The sequence below is a fragment of the Esox lucius genome, chromosome 10 (genome assembly GCF_011004845.1).
Source record: "Esox lucius isolate fEsoLuc1 chromosome 10, fEsoLuc1.pri, whole genome shotgun sequence".
NCBI classification, from domain to species: domain Eukaryota; kingdom Metazoa; phylum Chordata; class Actinopteri; order Esociformes; family Esocidae; genus Esox; species Esox lucius.
The window spans coordinates 19,016,361-19,039,518 of NC_047578.1; the positions used below are offsets into that span (position 1 = coordinate 19,016,361).

Consider the following 23,158-nt stretch of genomic DNA (forward strand, 5'->3'; position numbering starts at 1 on the left):
CTGAGTAGTAAAAAAAGATACATAATTAAATGTTTTCAGTATAATTCAATATAGCTGTAGTACAACTACCCTACTGGAACCATCACCAAGCCCCTCAATGCATGTATTTAACTTAAACAAAGCTATATGAAGGCTGCATTATGCTTGTAATTGTGTTTTTTTTTGTCTTTTATGTGTTTCACTTCAAGATTGGGAAAAGGCACTTTAAATTAGTGCACGCAATGTGTTCTGGTCATTGTATCTGTCCATATTCAAATAAACGTAATAAACCTTTTTTACTAGATCAATGTGCCCCTGGTACATTTTCTATCCCATAATAATTTTACAAGACATATATATATCTATTTCAGTATGTTAATACATATTTACATAAACAAAAACTACATCCAATTACATAGAAGACAGCAATCCTTATTTGTTAATTGAATAAGCCAATCAAGAGTATTTCTGGGTGAATGAAAGCCTACGATACTGGCACGATTTTCACCATAAGATTTCATTTATTAATTGGCTGCGTTTGTCCAAAGTGTGCACTTGCACACTCTGTGGAACACTTTTGGTACAGTAGGGAGAATCCAAACGTAGAATCTCTCTCTACACAGGGCTGATCTCATCCATGGTGTCTTCCTCCATGTCGTCAGGCCCGAGGTCTGGTCTTGGGTCAGGAGTGGGTGGGGGTGGAGGGTCATCCACGTCAAGGGAATAACACCGTGGAAGCAGGCCCTCCTCATTGCCGTCGTCTGGATCAAACACAGGGCTTTGGCAGTGGGTGGTGTCCACCATAGATGGAGGTCTCACTGTAGGGATAGTGACAACAAAGCACTGTGTGAGCTGATATGGGGATATCCTGTGAGTCAGCTGTGAACGGTGGCTGACGATGGCTTCAGAAAATATCCGGACCTCTTCACTATACACACATTGTGTTGTGTAATAGACTACATTTATGATTAATTAAAATTTTTTTTGAGCCAATAAACTGCACGCAATACCCAATAATGACAAATAATATGTGCCAATTTACTGAAAAAAAACTAATATCTCACATAAGTGTTCAGACACTTTTCCATTAACCTCCAAATTAAGCTCAGATAGACCCTGTGTCCTTAGATTATCATTGAGATTTCTCTAGAACTTGCTGGGAGTCTACCTGTATCAAATTCAATTGATTGGACATTATTTAGAAAGTCACACACCTGTCTATACAAGGTCCCACATTTCCCAGTTCATGTCAGTGTAAAAACCATGGCATGATGTCCAAGGAACTCTCTGTACTGTATATCACCTGCGGATGGTTATAAAATGCTATAACACTAAAAGTTCACAGGAGCACAGTGGCCTCCATTATTGTGAAATGGAAAAAGTTAGGGAAGTGACCAAGAACGCAATGTCACTAAAAATGGGAGTATCTGCCAAAAGGACAGCTTTCTCTTCAGTGCTCCATCAATCAGGCCTTTATGGTAGAATGGTTGGACGGAAACAACTCCTGAATAAACGGCATATGACATGACATGCCACCTGAAAAATATTTTTAAACGACTCATTAAGCCTGAATGCCAAGCAATACGCCTTGCAAAAACATTGTACCACTTATCACCTGACTAATACCATCACAATGGTGAAACATAGTGGGGGGAGCATCATGCTATGGGGATGCTTCTCCACGTCAGAGACCTGGAGATTGGTAAGGATTGAGGGAAGAATGAACAGTCAAAAATAGAGAGGTCCTTGAAGAAAACTTGGTCCATAGTAGACAGGAACTCAGATGGGGTCAAGATTAATCTTTTAGCCAGACAAGAACCCAAAACACACATCTAAAACAACACTGGAGCGGCTTTGGAACAAGTCTGTGAAAATTCTGAGTGACCCAGCCAAAGCCTGGACTTCATGTAAAAAAAGGGTTTTTGCTTTTGTATTTATGGAGAATGGTGTGTAAATTGATGGTATTTTATAAATTAAGTCTATAACATGATAAAATGTGGAGAAAGAGGAGTATCGGAATACTTTCAGAAGCCACTGTATATAACCATCATGGACTTCATTTTCCCCATAGGAAAATGGGATTTCATAAATACATACGGCAACAGCTAGATACATAACACAGACCAATCACAAACCCCAACAACAACTTGTCACTACAACTGCATGCTGTTCAAAAAGGTACTGCCACAACTGGACCTGTCAAAACTGTCTACTTACAATGCCAGCACCATTCATTATTGATAAGTTCTAAAGCAGAAGGAGAGAAAGTAATTGGTCTAACCAGATGCAGGGAGGGACTTGGTTCTCTCGCGAACCTCTACTTCCGTTTCAAGGGAAGCGGATCTGTCCAGGGAGGACCACTGTCTCCCGCCAGCAGCAGACCTGTCCGTCACATGGTCCACATCAGATGGGCTGGAGTCTACTGTGACCTCAACTGACAGGGAGAGATGGTTGATGCTTTAGTGCCTCTATTCAAATCTACTAAACCCACATAGTGACAAGCTTAGATTAATGCCTTTGGCTTTACGTTTAACAAAGCGACTCTCAAAATACACATTTTGAACAATGGTTGGCTGTTCCTAGGTCACTCAGACATACTGTACACCCACCAACAATGAGGCTACTTTCCCCCTCCTTCTCATAGTCTGAGGGCGCCCTCTTCAGGCGAGGCGCTGGCATTGGAACTTTTGGGGATAAGTTGCCAAAATGGCAGTCAAGGGTTTCATCTGAAGGTGAAAAGGAAACAGATAATAGTTACAGACAAGAGGGCAAATAAAGCTACATCACAGTTTAAAAAAAAAAAATTCAACTGTGTTCGTTTTTTTGGCGACAGACCATATTTTCAATACTGAGTGTCACGTTCACCACAGTGCCCTCAGACATAAGCCTACCTGGGTTGTGGCTGCTGCTAGTGTGAGGGCTCAGTGCTCCTGGGGAGCGTGGTCCAAGCTGGTGCTCGATCCTTCGGGGGGCTGGGGGGCTGAGAGTTACAGCGCCGGTGGGTTTAGACTTGGCTGCTACTGATACGTTTCCAGACGCTGTCTGACTCTCTGGCTTGCCTGCAGAGAGTCAGACATAACAAAAAACACCCACATTTGACACTTGTTCCAGACGCGTGGATGGCAGGTCGAGCTTTTACAAGTCGAATCCTAGTGTCACCTTGCGCGCTAATTCAATGAAACACCTTTTTTTCCTTTTTATAAAACACACAAACACAAAAAAATAATAAAAAATTACAATAATACATTTCATTAAAAATCATTATAGCACAACATCAGGAGGGAGCCTCAGCAACGTATGAACTTATTCAATAAAAGGACGCCATTTGTGTGAAAAAACAGCACTGGAGCCCCTGAAGGAACACAGATCTAAAAAAAGACATAACATCAAATAGCCATTGAGAAATAGTAAGGAGGTGAACAGATTTCCAGAATGTTCTGCTAAACAGTGTAGAGAATCCTGCGTCGATCCAGTAGGGAAACACCTTAACTTTATTGTTCCGCACTGAAAACAATTAGTTGAATGGCAAAACAGACAATGTGGCACAATTAAGTTGAGCCATCCTTGTGTACATAGATTAAATATAATTATATGACTAAGATTTAGAGGCCCATTCACCTTGTTTACCGTAAGGCTTGTCTGGAGGAATGTGATGAAGATGAGTCAGATTGGAGGAAGATGAATCCGCCTGTAAAAATACAATTGTGAGTCCCAAACCTGCTTTAGAAGCACAAATCTGTATTCCAGCACATTGATTGGTTTTCCTCTAGAGCCACTAGTGGGCAGCACAGTCAAACAGTTATCATCTCATGATGCACTTCAGTTGTCCGAATAATTTGCAAAGCTACAGCACATATAGTGTCCATTCAGCTTAAAAAGAATAAATATTATCAACTGTCTCACTGTTTATTCCACTCTTTCTTTTCTCACGGGAGGTTGTGTGTTTTTCTGGAAGATTGTAACTATTCAGTGGTGTCTGAGGATGCTAAGGGGTAATGCTAAGTGGTGCCACCGGCCAACTGATTTAAACAAGCAGACTTTTGTTCAGTTTACCCACCTTATGGGCAGCCATTCTCTCCTGCTTGGCTCTTATCTCCGCCAAGAGGTCCCGGCCCATTACGGCGCCCATTACGGGGACTCCAAAGTGCCGGACACCGTGAGGACTACTCTTATGCTCACTCTCAGAATGGTGCTCCACAGTGGGTTCAGGGGTTGGGGGCTTTTCTGAATGAGCAGGGGGAGTTTCATGGTGGTCAGGCAATGGAGACTTGGGGGACAGGGGCTCCTCTGTCACAGTGGTGACCGTAGGGACCGTTGGAGAAGCCGGTGTGGCGACGGCACCTGCTGCGTGGCTCTTCTCTGACCTGGAGGTGCGAGACTTGATGAGGTTAAGGAAGCCGCTCTTCCGTGATTCACGTTTCTTTTCCGACCCCTCCTGGATGTTCGAGAAGCCTCTCAGAGTGGGTCGTCTGGAAATGTTAGAGAAATGGTTTGACTGAACAGTGCACGCTCACAACATCTATGAATAATAACCTTCACATACAGTACATGTATTGAGTTAACGATTAATCCTAAAAACAAAATAGCAACTGATGAAACCGGAATCATATTTTTTCATACAGAAAACATTTTAAAGTGTTCACCAAAAGGGAATATGTGACTCACTTGAAACTAAGTTTGGTGATTTTTTTGTAGAAAAATTCATCAACACCCTCATCAACTTTTACCAGGATGTTCTGCTCCACTTCTGGTAGTGGAGAGGTGCAGATTGATTCCCTCTGAAAATCAAAGAAATATGGAGGCCTCCATCAAACCATACTCAATATCACAAAATAATTATACAGTTTATTAAGTGGAGGCAGAAAGAGAGGGAGAAAGAGAGAGAGCGAGGGAATATGGAGGAATTAAAAGAGAGTGGGCAGCCTCTTACTGCTGCACGGCTAGGTTTACTCCTCTTTTTTGGTTTGGGGCGGAGCTTGGTGTGGTGCTCTAGCTTTTGGGCCTCCACATTGGGCAGCTCGCCAAAGTACATCTGCTTCTTGTCCAAGGGGGGAGAAGGAGGCGGGTCCTCCTCATGTATGGGCACTTCTTCCAGGGCCTTGTCTAGGTCAAATTCCAGTTCTGATGGACAACCATGAATAGACAAGGCAAACCCCTCATTCCAGTGCGGAAATATTAAATTACTTCTGCGACTGGTGTAAATCTACACGACCGGATATCCTTTAACTGGGTGTGGAACATCAACTCACCGAAGGCAGCAGATACAGGCCGCTGCATCCTGCAGAGAATGCTCTTCCTCTTTGACTTGGGGGTCATCTGAAGGTCACAAAAACAGTGAAGAAAGAAATCTGTCAGAGCTTCTCAGAGACGGCATCAGAAAGGTATTGTAGCAGCAGTGAGTAGTCACATTTACCACACAGGTGTCCATCTCCTCCAGCCTCTCAGCAAGGTTCAGGTCCTGCTGCTGGGCCTCAGGTTGAAGGACTGTCTCCTGCAGCACCTCAATTGGCTGGGGCTCCTGGTGGAGAAGAGGCTGACCTTTCCTGGCCAGATGCTCTGCCTAGGGTGTTGAGCCGGCATACAAGTGTCATGTTTTACTTGGATATGCCACGGACGTGCATGACAACCAGGGTTGGAGTCGACTCCATTTCAATTCCAGTCAAATCAAAAAGCCAACCAAACTTTAAATTGCAAGTATTACTCAATGCAAATGCCTTGAAAATAATTGGAATTTTAGTAGATTTTGACTAACTTGACTGGAAATAAAATGGAATTGACCTAAACCTGACAACAATCAACTGACAGAGAGAGAAGTAAAGACATGTTTTGATGTAGTGTACACAGTACTGACCAGAGTGTTCTGAGAACAGGACAGAGATTCCAAGATCTCATCCACTATACGGTCTGACAGGAAGGACGCCATATTGAGCTTCACCTCACTGCATGACACAGAGCAGAAAATGGGTCAGACACTGCCTGTCTACTACCTGCACAGTACTTTCCCAAATTCCCAGAATCAGAAGGAAAATCCTGAATCTTACAACAAGTAAAATCTGTTTCTGGGAAAGAAACCCAAGTCAAGACTGTATACATTTACAGACTGTTACACAGATTGCATTTGTAGTCATTGAACACCACCAAAGCCCAATTCACCTTTGACTTTTTGGGGATATTGTTGTTTTATGGGTTGTTTTGCTTCCCATAGGTGAACATATGTATTGTAAGTCACTCTGGATGACATCAGCTGGCTACAGTATCTTGACCTGGCCCAGTAATGATCACCTGATCTTGTTGATGATGTCGACTCCAGACTGCTCTAGAAGTGTCTTGGTGATAAAGCTACGTGGAACGGTAATCCGGGCTGTGCTCCCCTTTACCAGCTCCTGATGCAGGTTGCTCCTCTTCATCACGTGGGGACAGACCCCCTCTGCGGTCTCCACCATCAGCTGTAATAAAGTCTGGACCGTAGAGAGGGTTGGGTACAAGGGGATGGATCCTATTTCATTTTGCTGTGTTGTCTTGAAATTGACTCGAGCCGTGTTTCTCCACTTGCCCAGTTTTGTTTGAAGCCACACACAAACACAACAACTATTAAATATGTGTTCATGCGTCCGGGAATAATTCACAGTATTAAAGCCTTGATGTGTCAGTGGGTGTTCTGAAAAAGCATGGAATAGTGATTCCCCTCTCATTACCTAATTTTCTGTTTAAACACCAAAAAAAACAAATGACTGCTTAACATCACAAGAACGAAAACATAACCTTGAAGATTGGAGCTGAGAAGTCTAGCATTAGACCACGCTGTTCACAAAGATAAATCAATGTGAAACATCTTTGCTTCAAAAAGATACTGATGAAGACACTGTCATTGTACCTTCAGCTGCTCATCCATGACCCTGGCCAGCTCCCCTGCCATGGACTCCAGCTTTTCCTGGATCGGGCCGATGCAGGGGCCACCCACGCCCCCCAGAGATCCCTTCAGGTGGTACAGGTTAGGTAGCAGCTAGAAAGATAAACAGGGGTTGTGGGGAAAGTCAGGCAAAACCAAAAATGTGTGAGAGGCTAAATGTAAAACATGTGACTGTTTTCTCTTCCTCTTAACATTTGGCCTTGAGGTTATTGTTGCTTTCAGTTTTCCAAAATGTGATTCAACCAGGAAGTCACACATACACTGCGATTTTTGTTGGTCTCGTCATTTTGTCTCTCTTGCCCAGAATTTGATGTCCACACTGAACCACTTGTTATAGCAGTACTATGAAAACTAGGCCTGACTCTCAGCTCACCCTCTTAGAGTTCCTGGCATCCTTCATTAGGTTCCTGGCTACCTTCATGTCTTCCTGGATGACATTTGTCTCTGTGTACCTCAGAGAGTTCAGGTGGTCCTGCACCTTCACACAGATCCTGTCCATCATCTGAAGAAGCAGAAGGCAGCGAGGATCAGATCACCAGACAGCACTGAGAGGTCATTCATCATTCAATTAAAGAGGTCAAGTAATAGTTAATGGTCATGTACGTAGTGTGGAACTTTCATGACCCCAGTGCAAACGGAACTAAAATTAATCCACACAAAGAAAATGTTGAAGAAAATGTTAAAGATCAAAAAAAATGATTGGGCGGGTCACCTGTTGTGTGGTTGTTGTGACAATGCCTTGCTGCAGCCGGTAGGCTTGCTCTTGGAGGTACTTTCGAGTCTCATGGTTCCTAAGTAGATACTGCTCCATCTGCAGGGATACATTTCAAAGAGATTTAAAAAAACAAATTAAAAAATGTCGTTTTTGGCAGTCAACATGGCTACTGAAGCCTTGTTATGGGAATGTTTATAAGAAATCTGCCCTCGCTAAGCCAAATGTGAACTTTAACCTTCAGTAGGGCATCCTCGGTTTTCTCAGGGTTGGCCTTGAGGGCCTGGGCAGCGTCAATGATGGGGACCGGCATAAAACGGATGGTGTGGTTCCTGTAAGAGGAGACAGAACAAAAATCTGTAGTATCCTCTCATATCCTAACCATGATATCCATGTGAAGACATACAGTATACAAGTCTAACTGAACAGACTGAACCGCGACATACTTTTCTAGAGCGGTGGCCACGTCCTGGAGACCTTGTAGGCTGACATTGTTTTTGTCCCAGAGTACCGTCCTGTAAACAATACGCACACGAAATGGAAATAAAAGACCAGCGGAAGACAGCAGAATCAATGTTTTGCGGGACTGAAACCCGGAGCAGTTTAACCTAATGGGCCTCTCCGTGGCCCTTGACCTCTGACCTAAGCTTGGTGTTGATCTGTAGGGCCTTCGCCAGCATCTTGGCCCCCATGTCTCCCATGGCATTTCCGCTGATGTCCAGCCGGGTCAGGCTGGTGTTGCTGCCCAGGGCGTTCAGCACGATGGACAGGTCAGCCTTCAGCTTGGAGTCGGCCAGGGAGAGAGACGTCAGCGGCTGTGTGATGAAGATGGCGGTTTAACATCGGTAGCCAACAGTCAGACACGTTTTGTGCTCATGCTCAGCTCTCAAACGCTGAGCTGTTTACCGCCGTTCCGGCTGACTCACCGATTCCTCCTCCTGTATCATGTGCACCAGGTTGTCCAAGACCTGAGACATATTCCTGAAGGAAGACAGACACGTTTCATGACATTCCATACAGGAGAATGTGTAATTCATTGACTGGTGGATTTCTAACTCCAAGGTGAGGGAGTCCCATACTTGGACTTGATGTTGTTGAAGTTTTTGCCCAGTGACAGGTGGCGGATGGAGCGATTTTTAGCCAGCCACACTAGCAGAGTGGAGAGGTCTGAATCCAAACCTGGGGATCATATAACACGTAGTGAGTCGAGAGGTAGAAAACATTTAAGATCCATGCACATACAGTGTCTGCTCCGGCTTCACCGTTGTCCGAGATGTCCAAGCTGGAGATATTGGGAATCTCGGCGATACAGCCTTCCAGAATCTGAGAGCCTCCGGATCTTAGCTGAGGTAATGTTGAAAAACAAGGAGGAAATAAGGAAAGAAAGAACAGCAATGAGGATCATAACCATATGTGTAGTTAAATTATGTATTTTGTTTCTATGCGGGATAAATAAAATAATTAAATCAGTATGGTCAAAACACCAGCCCCAGGTAATAAAGGGGTGTCAGGATAACATTTCATTTTAGTCTAGACTTAGTCTCCCTTTAATTTCACCCTCAGAGATAAATGTGCCGAAGCCAAGGCCTTAATCTCTTACCTCACAGCTGCTAAGATCCAGTGACACTTCGCTGAGATTAGGATTGCAACCAAGGCCTAGTAAAAGTGCCCTGAGGGGAAAATCATTCAATCTCAGTTAAACATACAAAGGCGCCTTATGTATGCTGGCAATAAACACTAGGTGTGGTTCGTCTGCTTTCTGTTTACGGCCGCTTTGAGTTATTTCTTTACTATTTGCTTTTCCCTTTTAAAATTGAAGCCAAAATACATTCCATAAAACACTAAATGAGTATAACATCCTGTCAAAAAGAAGAAAACCTTTCCCCACTGTTTCTTTTCTACAGTTGAAAGGTCTATATTTATTCTGGCATTTTCACGTTCCAATGAAAAGAAACAGTGTGGAAAGGTAGAGGAGAGAGTTCGTCCTGAAATAGCTGTGGATTCAAATCCACAACGTAGCGGTGCACGTGCACCAGAGGCAGCAACACAGACCACTAGAAACTCCACAGGGATTCTCTTTGGTCAAATACATATTCATCGCCAGGTGGAACACATATACTTCCATGGGGTCAATGAGATAGGTGGAGCTGACTGCACGCTCACTTGAGTGCCTCCAGAGGGAGTCTGGTTCCAGAGAGATTGACACTGCTCAGGGCCACGGAGGTGCCAAAGAACTGCTTGAAGGAAGGCTGCACTTCTTTATTTCTCCTGTGGGGAGACAATATCGGTTATTCCTGCTAGAGGTTTACATGGAAACCACTTTGAGTAGTAAAGGAAGCTTGGACATAGCAAGGGGCTGCAACTATTGATCAAGTGTGGGCGAGTTATTTTGTTGTTGTACGGCTTACTTGTAGGAGAAAACACACTTGGACATGTTGAGCACCGAGAGGTTCTTCACAGAACCTCGCAGAAGTGAAGTACAGACCTGAAAGCAAGGAGTCACGCAGCTCAGCCAAGTTGCATCGTAGCTCTTAACCAGACTCACGGTCCAGTGAACTACACCCAACATGTTTCAGACGGCACTGGTCATTTGCATAACAAGAAAAAGAACTACAAGATTGACAAATAATTTTCAAATGACTTTTTCCCCAAAGTTATATGCTACTTATAAACAGTGCTCAGTCATCCACATCAAATGTTAACTTTTGTTGGTTATTAATACAACTGAACCATTTTCATTACTATACCATTTGATTAGGTTCAGTTAACCCATAAAAAGGGTTAAATTCCAAGTGTGCAATAATTTCCTAGCAATGGCAGTGTGATTGAGGTGTGGTTGAGGTTTGAGATTAGATCACGTACCCAACCCTGTTCCTGGAAAGCTACTCCCCTGTAAGTTTTTTCCGACCCTGAATTAGCTCAGCTGATTCAAATAATAAGATAGATGATGAAGCAGATTAATCAGAACTAGGTTTGGAGAAAACCTACATACACTAGATCTCCAGGAACAGGGTGGAGCCGCCCTAAATTAGAATGTTCACTCACCTGATCAAGAGAGCAGTCACTGTTGGACAGATCCAGAGTTACTAGGCTGTTAGGCTGACCCAGGAAATTGTACAAATTCTGAGAAAAGAGAAATGATAAAAACCACAAAAGAAAACATTGAGCAGGTTATTAGGTATTTGAAAAACATACTAAAGCTTTGTTTAAGATATTTATTAGCCAGTACAACACAGATCTGAGAACAGTTTTACAATCCCACTTTTATCATTAGGATTAGACTTTTCACAGGGCTGTCTGATCTCTCATTTGTGACTAGAAACTTCTACCATGAGTGACACATACAGGGAGGTCCTCTCCTCTGAGAGAGTTCCCACAGAGGTCAAGGTGTGTAAGAGTAGTCAGTATGGCTGGGTTTGCACTCAGTGCCTGGGCCAGACTGTTAATGCCTGGAACACAAAAACAAGACGTTCAGAGGAAGTGACATCACACATGGTCAGATAAACATTGGCTATGAATTTACAATACCTTTCTGTGACATGGAGGTCTTCGAGAGGTTCAAATGCTTGAGACCCAGTGGGAGCTTCGCTAGCTGTGTGCTGAGAGCAGACACACCTGGGAGAAAACATTTTTTTTTGTAACAAAACAATTAACATTACGTGGATGTTACAACACATTAACAACCACTTATGGCGTTATAAAGCCCTGAACGTTTGAAGCATTGAAACTTTTGAGACAAAAATATGACACAAAGGCCAGCCATTGAGATAATCCATTAAAATGTTTGCCACATAATACAAGATATCATTCTAAATTAGCAGAGCATTGTGTATATCTAATCACTGGGTAACATCGAATATCTCTGCTTCAAAAGTGAGGTTTACCCTTGTCCTCCAGGGTGTTGTTTGTGAGGTTTAGTGTGTGAAGGGCAGTAGCAGGGTTTTGGGCCAGTGTGTTGGCTAGTTTCTGTGCAAAATCACTGAAAGAAAAGCATATAGAAAAGACACTGCTACACAACACGTCTGGATGAAGTACATTTCTGATTATGGTCACGGTCATGTGTTTAACTATGGTGTGACCGCATGTCTGGAATGCGGTTGCAGTCGAGAGCACAATTCATTAGGGGAGAGTCTGTGTGTGCGCGGTGAATGCTGGACATAATGAAGCCAGTGTAGCTCAGTACCAGTGATCAGTGCATACCTCCTGAGACCTGCATTCTCTAAAACCAGCTCCTCTAAGCGAGTAGAGCAGGCCACCACTCGCAAGATTTGTTCGCACACATCTGTGGGCTGCAAGACAAAAAAAAGCAGCAAGCTCAGCCTGTGTAAACCCAGATGCATAACGTACTGTACAAAAAAGCGTAAGAAATGATCAGTGCATTGATCCACTGTGTTCGATCGGCAGCAATCTCTGGCAAATACAGGGCTTGTTGACTTGTTATCATCGCCATACCTCCTCGCTGCCTGTACCCACCCCCCCCACCCCACAGAAACACACTGCTTAATGCACACAGCTGTCCGCTGCCAGTGGGCCCTTTGCAGGGTCTTCACACATTCTGGGATAACAGCGGATTCAATTCAAATACAAGTACACACGCATCCTTGGAAGTCTTTTAACGCTTCTCTAAGGGCTGTAGTGAGGTGTTACTGCCCTTTCCAGGTGACGCGCAGATTTCTGAGTGCACGTTTCACCAACTAACCCCTTCTGCAACTGACACAGGCATAATGTTTTCCCTCAAGAGCCTTAACGTAAAAAGAACAATGGGAATGTACCAGTTTGTAGTCCTTTGTGGAGAGCTTAGTGAACCATTGGTTATACTCCAGGACCCCAATGATGGCCACCAAGTCTCTGTAAAAAAATTACAATATATATATATATATATAAAAGGGAAAACAAGCAATAATTAGCAAACATAGGTGGTACCATTAACACAAAAAAAGGACTCCTCCCAGGTGGTGCAGCAATCAAAGACATTCTTCTAAAACTAGCCGGTATCGCCCAGGGATGGGGAGGTATTGTGCTCTTGCAACTCCACAAAACAGCTAGGACACCTACTAAGCTAACTGAGGTCATCAGAGCGTGCCCTCGCGTTGACCCACGTGACTTCCTGGTGTGTAAACACAGATGCCGATGAGGAAAGTTTTTACATGATCTTCAACTCTCCCAAATCCATTGCGAGTTGTTGCAAAGGCACAGGGCCCTAGATATGATGTGCAGCAAAGGGTTAGTTCATTTTAAAAGTGAGGGTACCTGTTCTCAAGATGTACAAAATCCTGTATGTTCAGTTCTCTCGTGTCCTGCGTTTGATAGATTGTGTCCACATCCTATTGGGATGGTTGGGATGGATGGGAAGTTAGAATAATTCAAAGAATTGCAATGGCAGGGGTGTAATAGTCAAAGTAATAAACATCAATCCAGGTCATCTTTCAAGAAAGACCTTCTTAGTAATCTGTGCTCAAATTACAGTATACATGAAAAGGGGCAGCAAATACACTTAGCGGTTAGAACATTGGACTGGTAGCTCAAGGCTGCTGGTTTCAGTCATTGAGATGTCACTGTGACAAATCTGTTTCTCGGGAGTTCAAAGCATCTTCCAAAAAACTATAATGTAAATGTAAAACAGTTACTGCAGCTCTAACTAGCAGGGGTAGTACAAAGAGCTACAGTTGACCATATCTTTAACACACCTACACTTTAATTTGCAATCTCAGCTGAAATGGAAGAAGGAACTTACCCACTGCACCTCCTCTTTGAACGGTAGACCTAGATGGTCACAGAGACACCAGTATTGGTGAGAGAAACCACCTAATGGATGGAGAATGAGAGGGATGAATACAGAGTTATACTTGGTTTTTCTGTCCTGGATCTTGATTATAAAGTTAGAACATTACCACATGGCCCCATGTCTGTGACCTGGTCCTCCCACAGGGACTGTAGAGTGGCCATCCTCTCCGGAGGCTTCAGGATCAACTTTTTCATCACCTTCCTTTCACAGCGTAGAGGACAGGACACACTGTTACTTTACCTCGTCAGTCAACAGAACACACTGTTACTTTACTGTCAGTCAACAAAACACACTGTTACTTTACTGTCAGTCAACAGAACACTGTCACTTTACTATGTCAGTCAACAGAACACACTGTTACTTTACTGTCAGTCAACAGAACACTGTCACTTTACTGTCAGTCAACAGAACACTGTCACTTTACTGTCAGTCAACAGAACACTGTCACTTTACTATGTCAGTCAACAGAACACTGTCACTTTACTGTCAGTCAACAGAACACTGTCACTTTACTGTCAGTCAACAGAACACTGTCACTTTACTGTCAGTCAACAGAACACTGTCACTTTACTGTCAGTCAACAGAACACTGTCACTTTACTGTCAGTCAACAGAACACTGTCACTTTACTGTCAGTCAACAGAACACTGTCACTTTACTGTCAGTCAACAGAACACTGTCACTTTACTGTCAGTCAACAGAACACTGTCACTTTACTGTCAGTCAACAGAACACTGTCACTTTACTGTCAGTCAAGAGAACACTGTCACTTTACTATGTCAGTCAACAGAACACTGTCACTTTACTGTCAGTCAACAGAACACTGTCACTTTACTGTCAGTCAACAGAACACTGTCAGTTTACTATGTCAGTCAACAGAACACTGTCACTTTACTGTCAGTCAACAGAATACTGTCACTTTACTATGTCAGTCAACAGAACACTGTCACTTTATCATGTTAGTCAACAGGACCAAACTAATTTAAAAACTGTAGTCTAAACAGATTACTACTCAAAGAAGCCTAGGCAATTCCAATCATCAATACTCATTTCACACACTCCATTTCAAAGGCATATCAAATACATGTTGTTAAACAGTTGCTGTGGAACTCATATTGGCACAAAGCTCAGAATCTCCTTAACTATGGTAAAAAATAGATTTGTTCTCTTACCAGTTGGGTTAAAAGAAAATGTTACACAATCACAGTGCACGTTTTCTCCCAGAGAGATTATTGTCCACCGGGAAAGATGGAGGAGAGTGTTCTTGCTAGACACACAGCCACAGGCTCCTCACAGTGAAACGAGTACTGGGACGGCCAGACACTTTTATTACAGGAATAATGTTTGTCCAAAATCCAGATTTTAACCTCATAAAAAGAGGACAATTTGATCAAGGTTCCACATGTAGCTCACACTACCGCAGCCTAATACAAACAACCCAGGGTAAAAGGTCGCAAAAAGGTCACCGCCCGGAACCCATAACATTGCCATTTCACAACGTCTGACTGCGATTAAACTGAATGATAAGTACCTAACTGATTGGCTGACCCACGGACCGGCTGATTAAAGCAATGCATATGACTGGATGAGCGAAGGATGAGTGAAGTGAAAAAGGTGGCGGGAAACCTACACAGGGGACAGGCCCGGACAGATCCTGTGGAGACAGGCTCCGATGTGAGCCACCACTTCATCCGCATCCTCCACGGAGCCGAGTTTCAGGGGAAGCTGGCCGCGGTCATACTCCAGCAACAACTATAGGGGGCGCAGCACACAGTGTCAACTGATAGCATATTCTGCTGTGAAACGACTGGCTCGAGTAGAGTCTGTTTTGAAGCCAGAGGTATCTTACCTGAGTGGGCTTGTTACTGGTGATCCCTTGTATATCTAGGTAATTGAAGGTTTGTTCAATCTGAAATCACACAATAAAATCACATCTGAACTATACACTCCGTTTAAAATGCACATAAATGGTACTGAATCACAAAACTCGGGATGTTTTTTAACTTTGAACCTATTGCAAACCGTTCTGATAAAATCAAAAACATGGGTGACACATGGCCACGTTATCTTCTGCACCTGTAACGTAGAAATGCACACACATAGAAAGTCGTACACACACACACACACACACATACATACAGCCTTGGCCTTCTCATGGACACAGCTGGCAGGGAGACAGGGGTGAGAGAGGGAGTGAAGGAGGTCAAACCTATCCAGAACTTCTATCTCCCTGACGCCAGAGACTCGGGGTGTAAGAGAGAACCTCCCCCTTCAGCTGCTGAATCCCTCCTTTGTCTTTGCCCGGCACTCAAAACTCCTCGGTCAAGATTTACTCCCAGGAACAACTGAGCCTCTGTCTTCCAAAGACCAGAGTGTATAATCGTGTTAAAAGGTTACTTTGCATTTCCTTCTTTCCAGGATACAGATACTTGGAATACTTTCACCTGTATAATGCTTCACATGAAAATGGGTAGAATTTCTAACAAGCACAGAGGCCTAGTGTTTCTAAACATGTATATTATCTTTCCTGAGGCTATGTGTCTTGCACTAAAACTCACCTGAAACAGGAAATAGCATGAATACTTTAAGGCTCAGTATTTAGTGTGTTGCTTCACTCTGTATTTTTAAAGAACATGGTTTAACAACCATCTGAGGAACTATTTTTAATTGACGACATTCATGAAATACAAAATCCAAGGATTGCATTGAATTGCAGTTGGTATGCAATCGTGAGCACATTACAGCCCAGAACAAATATAAAAAAAAACACCATATGTCATGACATCGGATATTTATACCCACAATGCAGCTGTGAACATATACAGCCCGTGAGAAACACTTTCAAGGTTTTCAGAAGAATTTCAACCTTAAGAGAGAATGAAAAAGAGAGAGAGTGGATAGAGGGGGGAAAGAGGGACAGTGAAAGAGAGGGAGAGAGAGAGAGAGAGAGAGAGAGAGAGAGAGAGAGAGAGAGAGGGGATTAAAATGAGAGGGATAGAGTGAGACAGAGAGAGTGAGAGAGAGGGGGATAGAAAGACATTGGGGGAAACTGAGACAATGTGACACAGAAAGAGAAGGCAAACAGAAATAGATGTGAGAGAATCTGTAGGGACTTGCTCATTGGGCCAGCCACTGTACCACGAAGAATTCCAAAAGCGCTCCTCAAAAACAAGAGAGAACACGCCCAGAGATTCACTAAGCAAACATTCCCAAGAAAGACCATCTGGAATTATCGTGGCTTGAGGACGATGGTCTAATTGAATTTCCTCAACACATACTGACAGACGTTATGTCACTCAAACCTCAGCTTCACTCTTGTAACGGGGTCAATTCCCTGTCCTCATCGCAAGAGAGCACATATCAGGGAGTCGCAGACATTTAAACTCCACAAGAACTGAACTGACCTTGAGTCATACTGATAGCAACTCTCACCATACTGTTCTTGTTCTGTTTTCAGGGTGTCACAAAAGCGGAACCATCCAGTAAAGGTTTAAGCTGCCCTGGATTGTGGGAATTCTACTCCTTTTTTTACGTTTGTTTAAATATTTGTGTATTAATAAATAGAGTTTTATTTTGCCTGCTGTCTATTCCTATCTCTTGCCCTTTGAACTTTGCGTGGTCAGAACAGTAAGCATTTCACTGTCAGTCTATACCTGTTGTTCACATTTGGTTTCATAGGAAGGTTACCCACAACCGCAACCACTTCTCGTTACCTTGCAGGGGACCCTTGCAGTAAGCAGATAGACTCGATGGGTTGCCAAAGCCTGCGGAAGAAGACATAAAAAAATCAGCAACCGGAACTAACAAAGGAAGTACAGTTGGGTCCAAATCAAACTGGACAGAGTAAGTTTGTCTTTCCGTCAGCCGTTATTGTATATAGAGGAAACATACATACGAAATGCAAAGGCAAGTGACGGAGAAATGGGCCAAGGCATGTGTAATGAGGTTTTGAATGGTTTAAATCTTTCTACCTTTTAGAACCTTTCTACCTTTCTAAGCTAAACTGCAATCCCACAGCGGTTGTACTTTTGACTGTTCAAATAGGCACACAACAGCATCATGGTGACTTATGGAACAGTTCAATACACGGAGAAAGAGAAGAGTGACTGTGGATCAGATAGCTGTGGTATGTGGGGTTTTGGAGAGAGGTCATTTTAGGCCAAATATGAGCATTGACTGTGGTGAAGTGAGCCAGTGGAAAGGTGTGAGGGAGGAGACCCCTCCCCTCTTTTCTCTTGCCTGATTAGTTCCTCCTTTAAGGTCTGACTGTATTTAATGTGAAAGGAGAGGGGAGGTGCACGGTACGCTCACCCAAACACCTGTACACACATACACAGACAGACGGAAAATCTTTAAGACATTTAAGACAAATTTAAGACAAATCCTAGATAAAAAGGGACCAACAAGATTATGATTCACTTCGGCCAATTAGAAAAAGGCGATTACATCTCTACAGGCAAGTCCACGAAATGGTGGTGGGCTGTGTTCATCAGTGTCTGATTCTCAAAGTCAGGGACCTGCGGGGAGGAGCTATGTCAAGTCAAGGCAGGTGGAAACAGAGAAAATACATACCGCCACACTGGCAGTGTGAGCTGCTGCCCAAAACCTACAGTGTGTCCATTTCAATCCCATTTTCAAATTAATCTGAAAATAAAACTTTCAGAAAAGTACATGGAAAATGGCACACTGTTTCACGAGTTGACCAGGGGACGTCCCATTATACTTTCATTATACAACGTGTTATCAGTCCTAAAAGCTTTGTTTTCCATCAGCATTGTCTTAAGTTCGTCAGCTGCATATGTTTTAAAACGTGTTTGTGTCTGTTTACTCTTCAGGGTGGCTGACTGTTCAACAATCTTCATTTTTCTCATCTCTACTCAAACAACGATGTGGTAAAAGACAGACAGACACACACGTGCGTCTGGGGGTTGAAAGACGTGTAACAGCATGAAACGAGATAGGCCCAAATCCAGTAGAGCTCCCCCACCCTCTCTAATCCATTGTTCTTCCTCTATCACAATGATTCACTGAGACTGAGGGCTCAAATGTCTTTTGGAAGCTGGTCAGAGGCCGTTCATGTCTTTGCATGCCCAGGGATTAGAGGAAAGGGTTAAAGGATGTTGTAGTTATAAAGAATTATGAAGTTAGACTGAATAGCAGTTGTATACAGGGATGTGCTCATTTGGGTATACAGTACATTGGAAAACATTTCACAACGGAAAACTAAAAAGAGTGTTTCTTGTTTGTAGTCCCTACTCAATTCAGTCTTTTCTCTTTCACTCAGTGCCTAACGAACGATATTCAGGATTTAGGGTTGAAGAGGACCAGCTTGCAACTCTGTAAAAACTTTTTGTTTGTTTAAAATGAAAACAGCAGAATTGTTTCTGTTTTACTTAGATCCTCTAAAAATGCAAAGATGCAACTGCTATTCTGGTTAAAACACACTATGTTTTGGCTACCTTTTAAAGTTTCAAAATAAATGGACAGTTGCAAAAGGTCATTTTGTAGCAATTCCAATGTACAACCCCATTTCCATAAAAGTTGGGATGCTGTTTAAAATGTAAAGAAAAGCAGAATGTAATGATATGCAAACCATTTAAACCCTATATTCAATAGAAAATTGTACAAAGACAACATATCAAATGTAGAAAATTAGAAATGTTATTGTTTCTTGAAAAATATATGCCCACTTTGTATTTGATGCCTACAACACATTTAAAAAAAGCTGGGACAGGGGTCACAAAAGGCTGGAAATGTTATGTAATGCTAAAAAACAAAAACCTGATGGAAAATCTCACAACTAATTAGATTAATTGAAGTAAAGATGGGGAGGGTATCACCACTCTGGGAAACACTGCGCAGGCAAATAGTGCAACAATTTCAGAATAATTTTTAAGATTTTGGGGATATTATCATCTGCGGTACATGATATCATTAAAAGAGAAAACTTGATTTCTGGGACAAGGCCAAAAAACAATATTGGATGGTCGTGTTCTTCTGGCCTTCTGGTGGCACTGCAACAGGTACGATTCCGTAGTAGAAATCCTTGCATGGAACACTCCCAATAACATCTGTCTGTGAACACAGTTTGTCCCTGCATCCACAAATGCAAGTTAAAACTCTACAATACAAAGAAAAAACTATACATAAACAAGATCCAGAAACGCTGCCATGTTCTCTGGGCCCGAGCTCATCTAAGATGAACTGAGGAAAACTGTCCTGTAGTCTGACAAATCAAAATGTAAAATGTTTTTTGGGAATCATGGATGCTGCGTCCTCTGGGCTAAAGAGGAGAGGGAACCTCAGCGCACAGTGCAAAAGACAACATCTGGGATGGTATGGGGGTGTATCAGTGCACCTGGCTTGCACATCTGTGCAAGCACCATTAATGCTGAACAATAGATACAAGTTTTGGAGCAACATATGCTGCCATCCAGAGAACGTCTTTTTCAGGGAAGGCTTTGATTATTTCAGCGAGAGAATGCCAAACCTCATTCTGCACGTATTACAACAGCATGGCTCTGTAGTAAAAGAGTCTGGGTTTTAAACTGTCCTGCATGGAGTCCAGACCTGTCACCCATTGAAAACATTTGGTGCATTATGAAACAAAAAATATGACAAAGGAGAAGCCGAACTGTTGAGCATCTGAAATCCCATATCAAGTATAAATGGGAAAACATTTTACCTTTAAAACTACAGCAATTGGTCTCCTCAGTTCCCATACAATTACAGTGTTTTTAAAATAAAAGGAGATGCAACACAGTAATAAACATACCCCGGTCCCATCTTTTTTAAACGTGTTCCTGGCATCCAATTCAAAATGGGCAAGTATTTTTCCAAAAACATTGGCATTTCTCTGATTCAACATTTGATATATTGTCTTTGTACTATTTTCAATTAAATATAGGGATTAAATGATTTGCACATTATTGCATTCTGTTTTTATTTGCATTTTATGCAGCGTCCCAACTTTTTTGGAAACAGCGTTGTAGCTTAACATTAAAAAGTCACTATTCTCTATAGAAAGCAATATATTATTTAAATGACACATGACATCAGGATGTCAGGAAGCCAACTTAAAAGGTCTGGATCTAGAACGCTCAAAATGACCAGGTATGGCACAATATGGAACCGATTACACAGGTCAGAAATACAGCCCTGGTTTCTTACCAGAACTCTGTTCTCCACTTTGTCACCTTTGACCTCCAGCTTCACCATTTTCTTCAGGGTGAGCTTGATCTTTCTTTCCAGAGCATCTCTCACACTCTCTAGAAGGAGAAACGGAAAGATTAACACTGAAAGATTAATACTATCCAGCAATTGTCTATCTTGTGCACTCACAAAACTTCCTTTAACACATGGTATTGTCAAAGCTAGGTTTTTGGATGATTTTACTAATTCCTAAACAGCCCATGTTCAGTCTGCTTGATCTGGGATATCTTCTGACGGGAAAAAAAAATGAATTGGAATGCATGTTGCCTTAATTGTAGTGCTTTTAAAAAAGATGTTGTATCAGGTGTGATCCTAATGTCTGGTTTGTAAGCACAACACCAGTGGCATTGTTGGGCCTGGGTGTCCGGGGCTATAGCCGGATCTTTAATGAAAGCCCTGGATCTCAAATTGACCCACAAAACATTTATAAAATATAGCCCCATATCTATTAATTTATAATTCCGTGACAATGTAGACTTGTAGGCTGCTAGCATGTACATCAAAACTTTCCTCCAGTGTTTACATTCAAAACCCTGTATTTCCTATACAGGGGGGGGGGGGGGGGGCATCACACTAACTAAAGAGTGACAGAGAGGTTAGAGATTAATATTGAACTGGATATTGTACAACAACAGAATGAGAGTATTGCTTTATTTTGAACCCAACTGAGCTTTAACCAGCTTTAGACCTCTCACAGATTTCATGAGTCACACTGTTGTCAAATCTCTTATTACAAATGCCAACCAGGAAACCAGCTGAGGGTGGGACTGGGCCTGGTTTTTGTCTTGTTTTTCTGGCAGAAGAGCATGGTGGGAATAACTATATCCCTCTGGAATTCTCCACTCTCTGGACATGAGGTCATAAACTTAGCAAAACATTTACAGACAAGGACATTTCCAAAGATTTCCCAGACTGCTTCGGATTGCTTTTTTATGTATCCACATGTAAATTTAGTAATATTGTTTTGGTGTCGGTTTATTTAAATAACTTAAAAAACTTTAAGGAAAACTCAAAAAGAAAGGGTATAGATGTCTATTAAGGCTGTTCAATGTCCTGTGCGTTGCATTACACTTGCATTTATTATGGGCAATTCTAGCGGAGAACACTGCCATTCCATTGGCGTCATCACACGGGGAATTTCGCAAGACACACCTCTCTTCTCTGTAGTGAGGTATATGGCAATTATAGATGCACCTCGAAAACATAATTAATTTGATAATATATATAACTGTTTATCATTGTCGTTTATTAATTCTAACAATTCGAATAACACCAGTCATTTTAGACCAAACAAACTGACATTGCAAAATTATTAATAAGTTTATCTCACCCAGCAAATCGTTAGGAAATTCCGTATTTTCTTCAGTCATTTTTGAGAATTAGGAGGGTCGTTTTGTATTCAAAAAGTCAAAACAACTAAGACCAAACACCACATTAATTAAAAATGTATCCAAAGACGGGTAGTCCAGCGTCCTGGCCACCTGGGGTCGTTTCGTTTACTTTCTCCATTACTCTTCGAGCGCATCAGAGGACCTACGTATATCGACGCAATACAACATAATTCAAGCGCGGAGGTGGCAAAACTAATTATACAAGAGGATATTGTATATTACGTTTTTCAAGGACTGGCATACTGTATGGGGCTCCTGCAGAAAGTATCACGAACTTCAACTAGTGAATAATCCCTCCCTTCTAAAAAGGTATGCTACTCGCCATAGTAAACTAAGGGGAAATGAGACACCTGGTGGCATCATAATGCAACATAACATTTCGGTGCAGGTATTTTAGTTTTGTCGTAACAGTTACGAGTATGTGTGAGAGAGCAACACCCAGTAAGAGGTTGCTAAATGTTAGTAGAAAAAAGTGAGAGTGATATTGTGCAGGTGGTTTCTATATTGTGCAGCTGGCAACACCCAGTAAGAGGTTGCTAAATGTTAGTAGAAAAAAGTGAGAGTGATATTTTTTCTATAAGAAGGCGGCACGTTACACAGTGGTGTAGAATGAGATGCAGCAATATTGCAATGGCCACAATGTGACAATAGCCGAGTGGTAGCTAATAGGAAGAGCAGTGTAATAACAGAGACAACGCCTGTTGGTATGATGGTGAGCAGTGTAATAACAGAGACTACGCCTGTTGGTATGATGGTGAGCAGTGTAATAACAGAGACTACGCCTGCTGGTATGATGGTGAGCAGTGTAATAACAGACTACGCCTGCTGGTATGATGGTGGTAAGCTAATAGGGTAATAGGGTAATGTACTATAATGGCAATAAGAACAAATAGCAGTAAGACTTAACGAGAGAGCAGTGCAGTTATTGTCCTTTACGGGTTAATCAGGTTGGTTATCGAGACCTTTTCTGGTCAAAGTGTACAGTACTAGACCTTGGAGATGAAATTTGAGGGTGTTGGGTAGAACCAGGTTCTGTTACCCAGGACATGACCATCAGTATACTATGTATCTATTTTCAGTGTGCACGGATATTACAGAGATTGTAAGAGGCTACCGTTCCAACAGCAGTGTCTGGCCATGGCGCCGTACAGAACGTAATCAGCACTAACA

General features: G+C 42.4%; 1 protein-coding gene across 3 annotated transcripts; it reads right to left on the minus strand.

The window, feature by feature from the left end:
- LOC105006979 (F-actin-uncapping protein LRRC16A) lies at positions 1 to 22,304 on the minus strand. 3 transcript variants are annotated; one of them, XM_010865727.5, is made up of 38 exons: positions 21,928 to 22,304; positions 20,556 to 20,653; positions 17,099 to 17,149; positions 15,235 to 15,294; positions 15,016 to 15,137; positions 13,493 to 13,587; positions 13,336 to 13,406; positions 12,852 to 12,925; positions 12,374 to 12,449; positions 11,802 to 11,890; positions 11,486 to 11,580; positions 11,130 to 11,216; positions 10,947 to 11,050; positions 10,647 to 10,724; positions 10,010 to 10,086; positions 9,765 to 9,869; positions 9,202 to 9,271; positions 8,864 to 8,945; positions 8,681 to 8,780; positions 8,528 to 8,582; positions 8,244 to 8,416; positions 8,048 to 8,116; positions 7,840 to 7,933; positions 7,602 to 7,700; positions 7,263 to 7,391; positions 6,854 to 6,982; positions 6,262 to 6,437; positions 5,831 to 5,918; positions 5,393 to 5,539; positions 5,229 to 5,295; positions 4,910 to 5,100; positions 4,645 to 4,757; positions 4,037 to 4,448; positions 3,607 to 3,667; positions 2,871 to 3,038; positions 2,589 to 2,705; positions 2,261 to 2,413; positions 1 to 797 (listed from the first exon to the last, which is right to left on the minus strand). In XM_010865727.5, the coding sequence occupies exons 1-38, from the start codon at positions 21,965 to 21,967 to the stop codon at positions 595 to 597; spliced, it is 4,218 nt and encodes a 1,405-aa protein (XP_010864029.1). In that variant the 5' UTR covers positions 21,968 to 22,304; the 3' UTR covers positions 1 to 594. The 3 variants fall into 3 exon arrangements, with proteins under 3 accessions (XP_010864029.1, XP_010864028.1, XP_010864030.1); XM_010865726.5 differs by having other exon boundaries at positions 2 to 797; positions 3,598 to 3,667; XM_010865728.5 differs by lacking the exons at positions 17,099 to 17,149; positions 20,556 to 20,653; positions 21,928 to 22,304 and adding an exon at positions 15,525 to 15,647 and having other exon boundaries at positions 2 to 797; positions 3,598 to 3,667.
- Positions 22,305 to 23,158: the final 854 nt, after the last annotated feature.

What these genes read in the sequence shown, in the direction of transcription:
- LOC105006979 (XM_010865726.5), bottom strand. Translation starts at nt 21,967, where the DNA reads ATGACTGAAGAAAATACGGAATTTCCTAACGATTTGCTGG. An exon ending in TGATACAGGAGGAGGAATCG is followed by an intron (nt 8,417 to 8,527) that starts GTGAGTCAGCCG and finishes TTCATCACACAG; the next exon opens with CCGCTGACGTCTCTCTCCCT. An exon ending in TCATGGATGAGCAGCTGAAG is followed by an intron (nt 6,438 to 6,853) that starts GTACAATGACAG and finishes TCTACGGTCCAG; the next exon opens with ACTTTATTACAGCTGATGGT.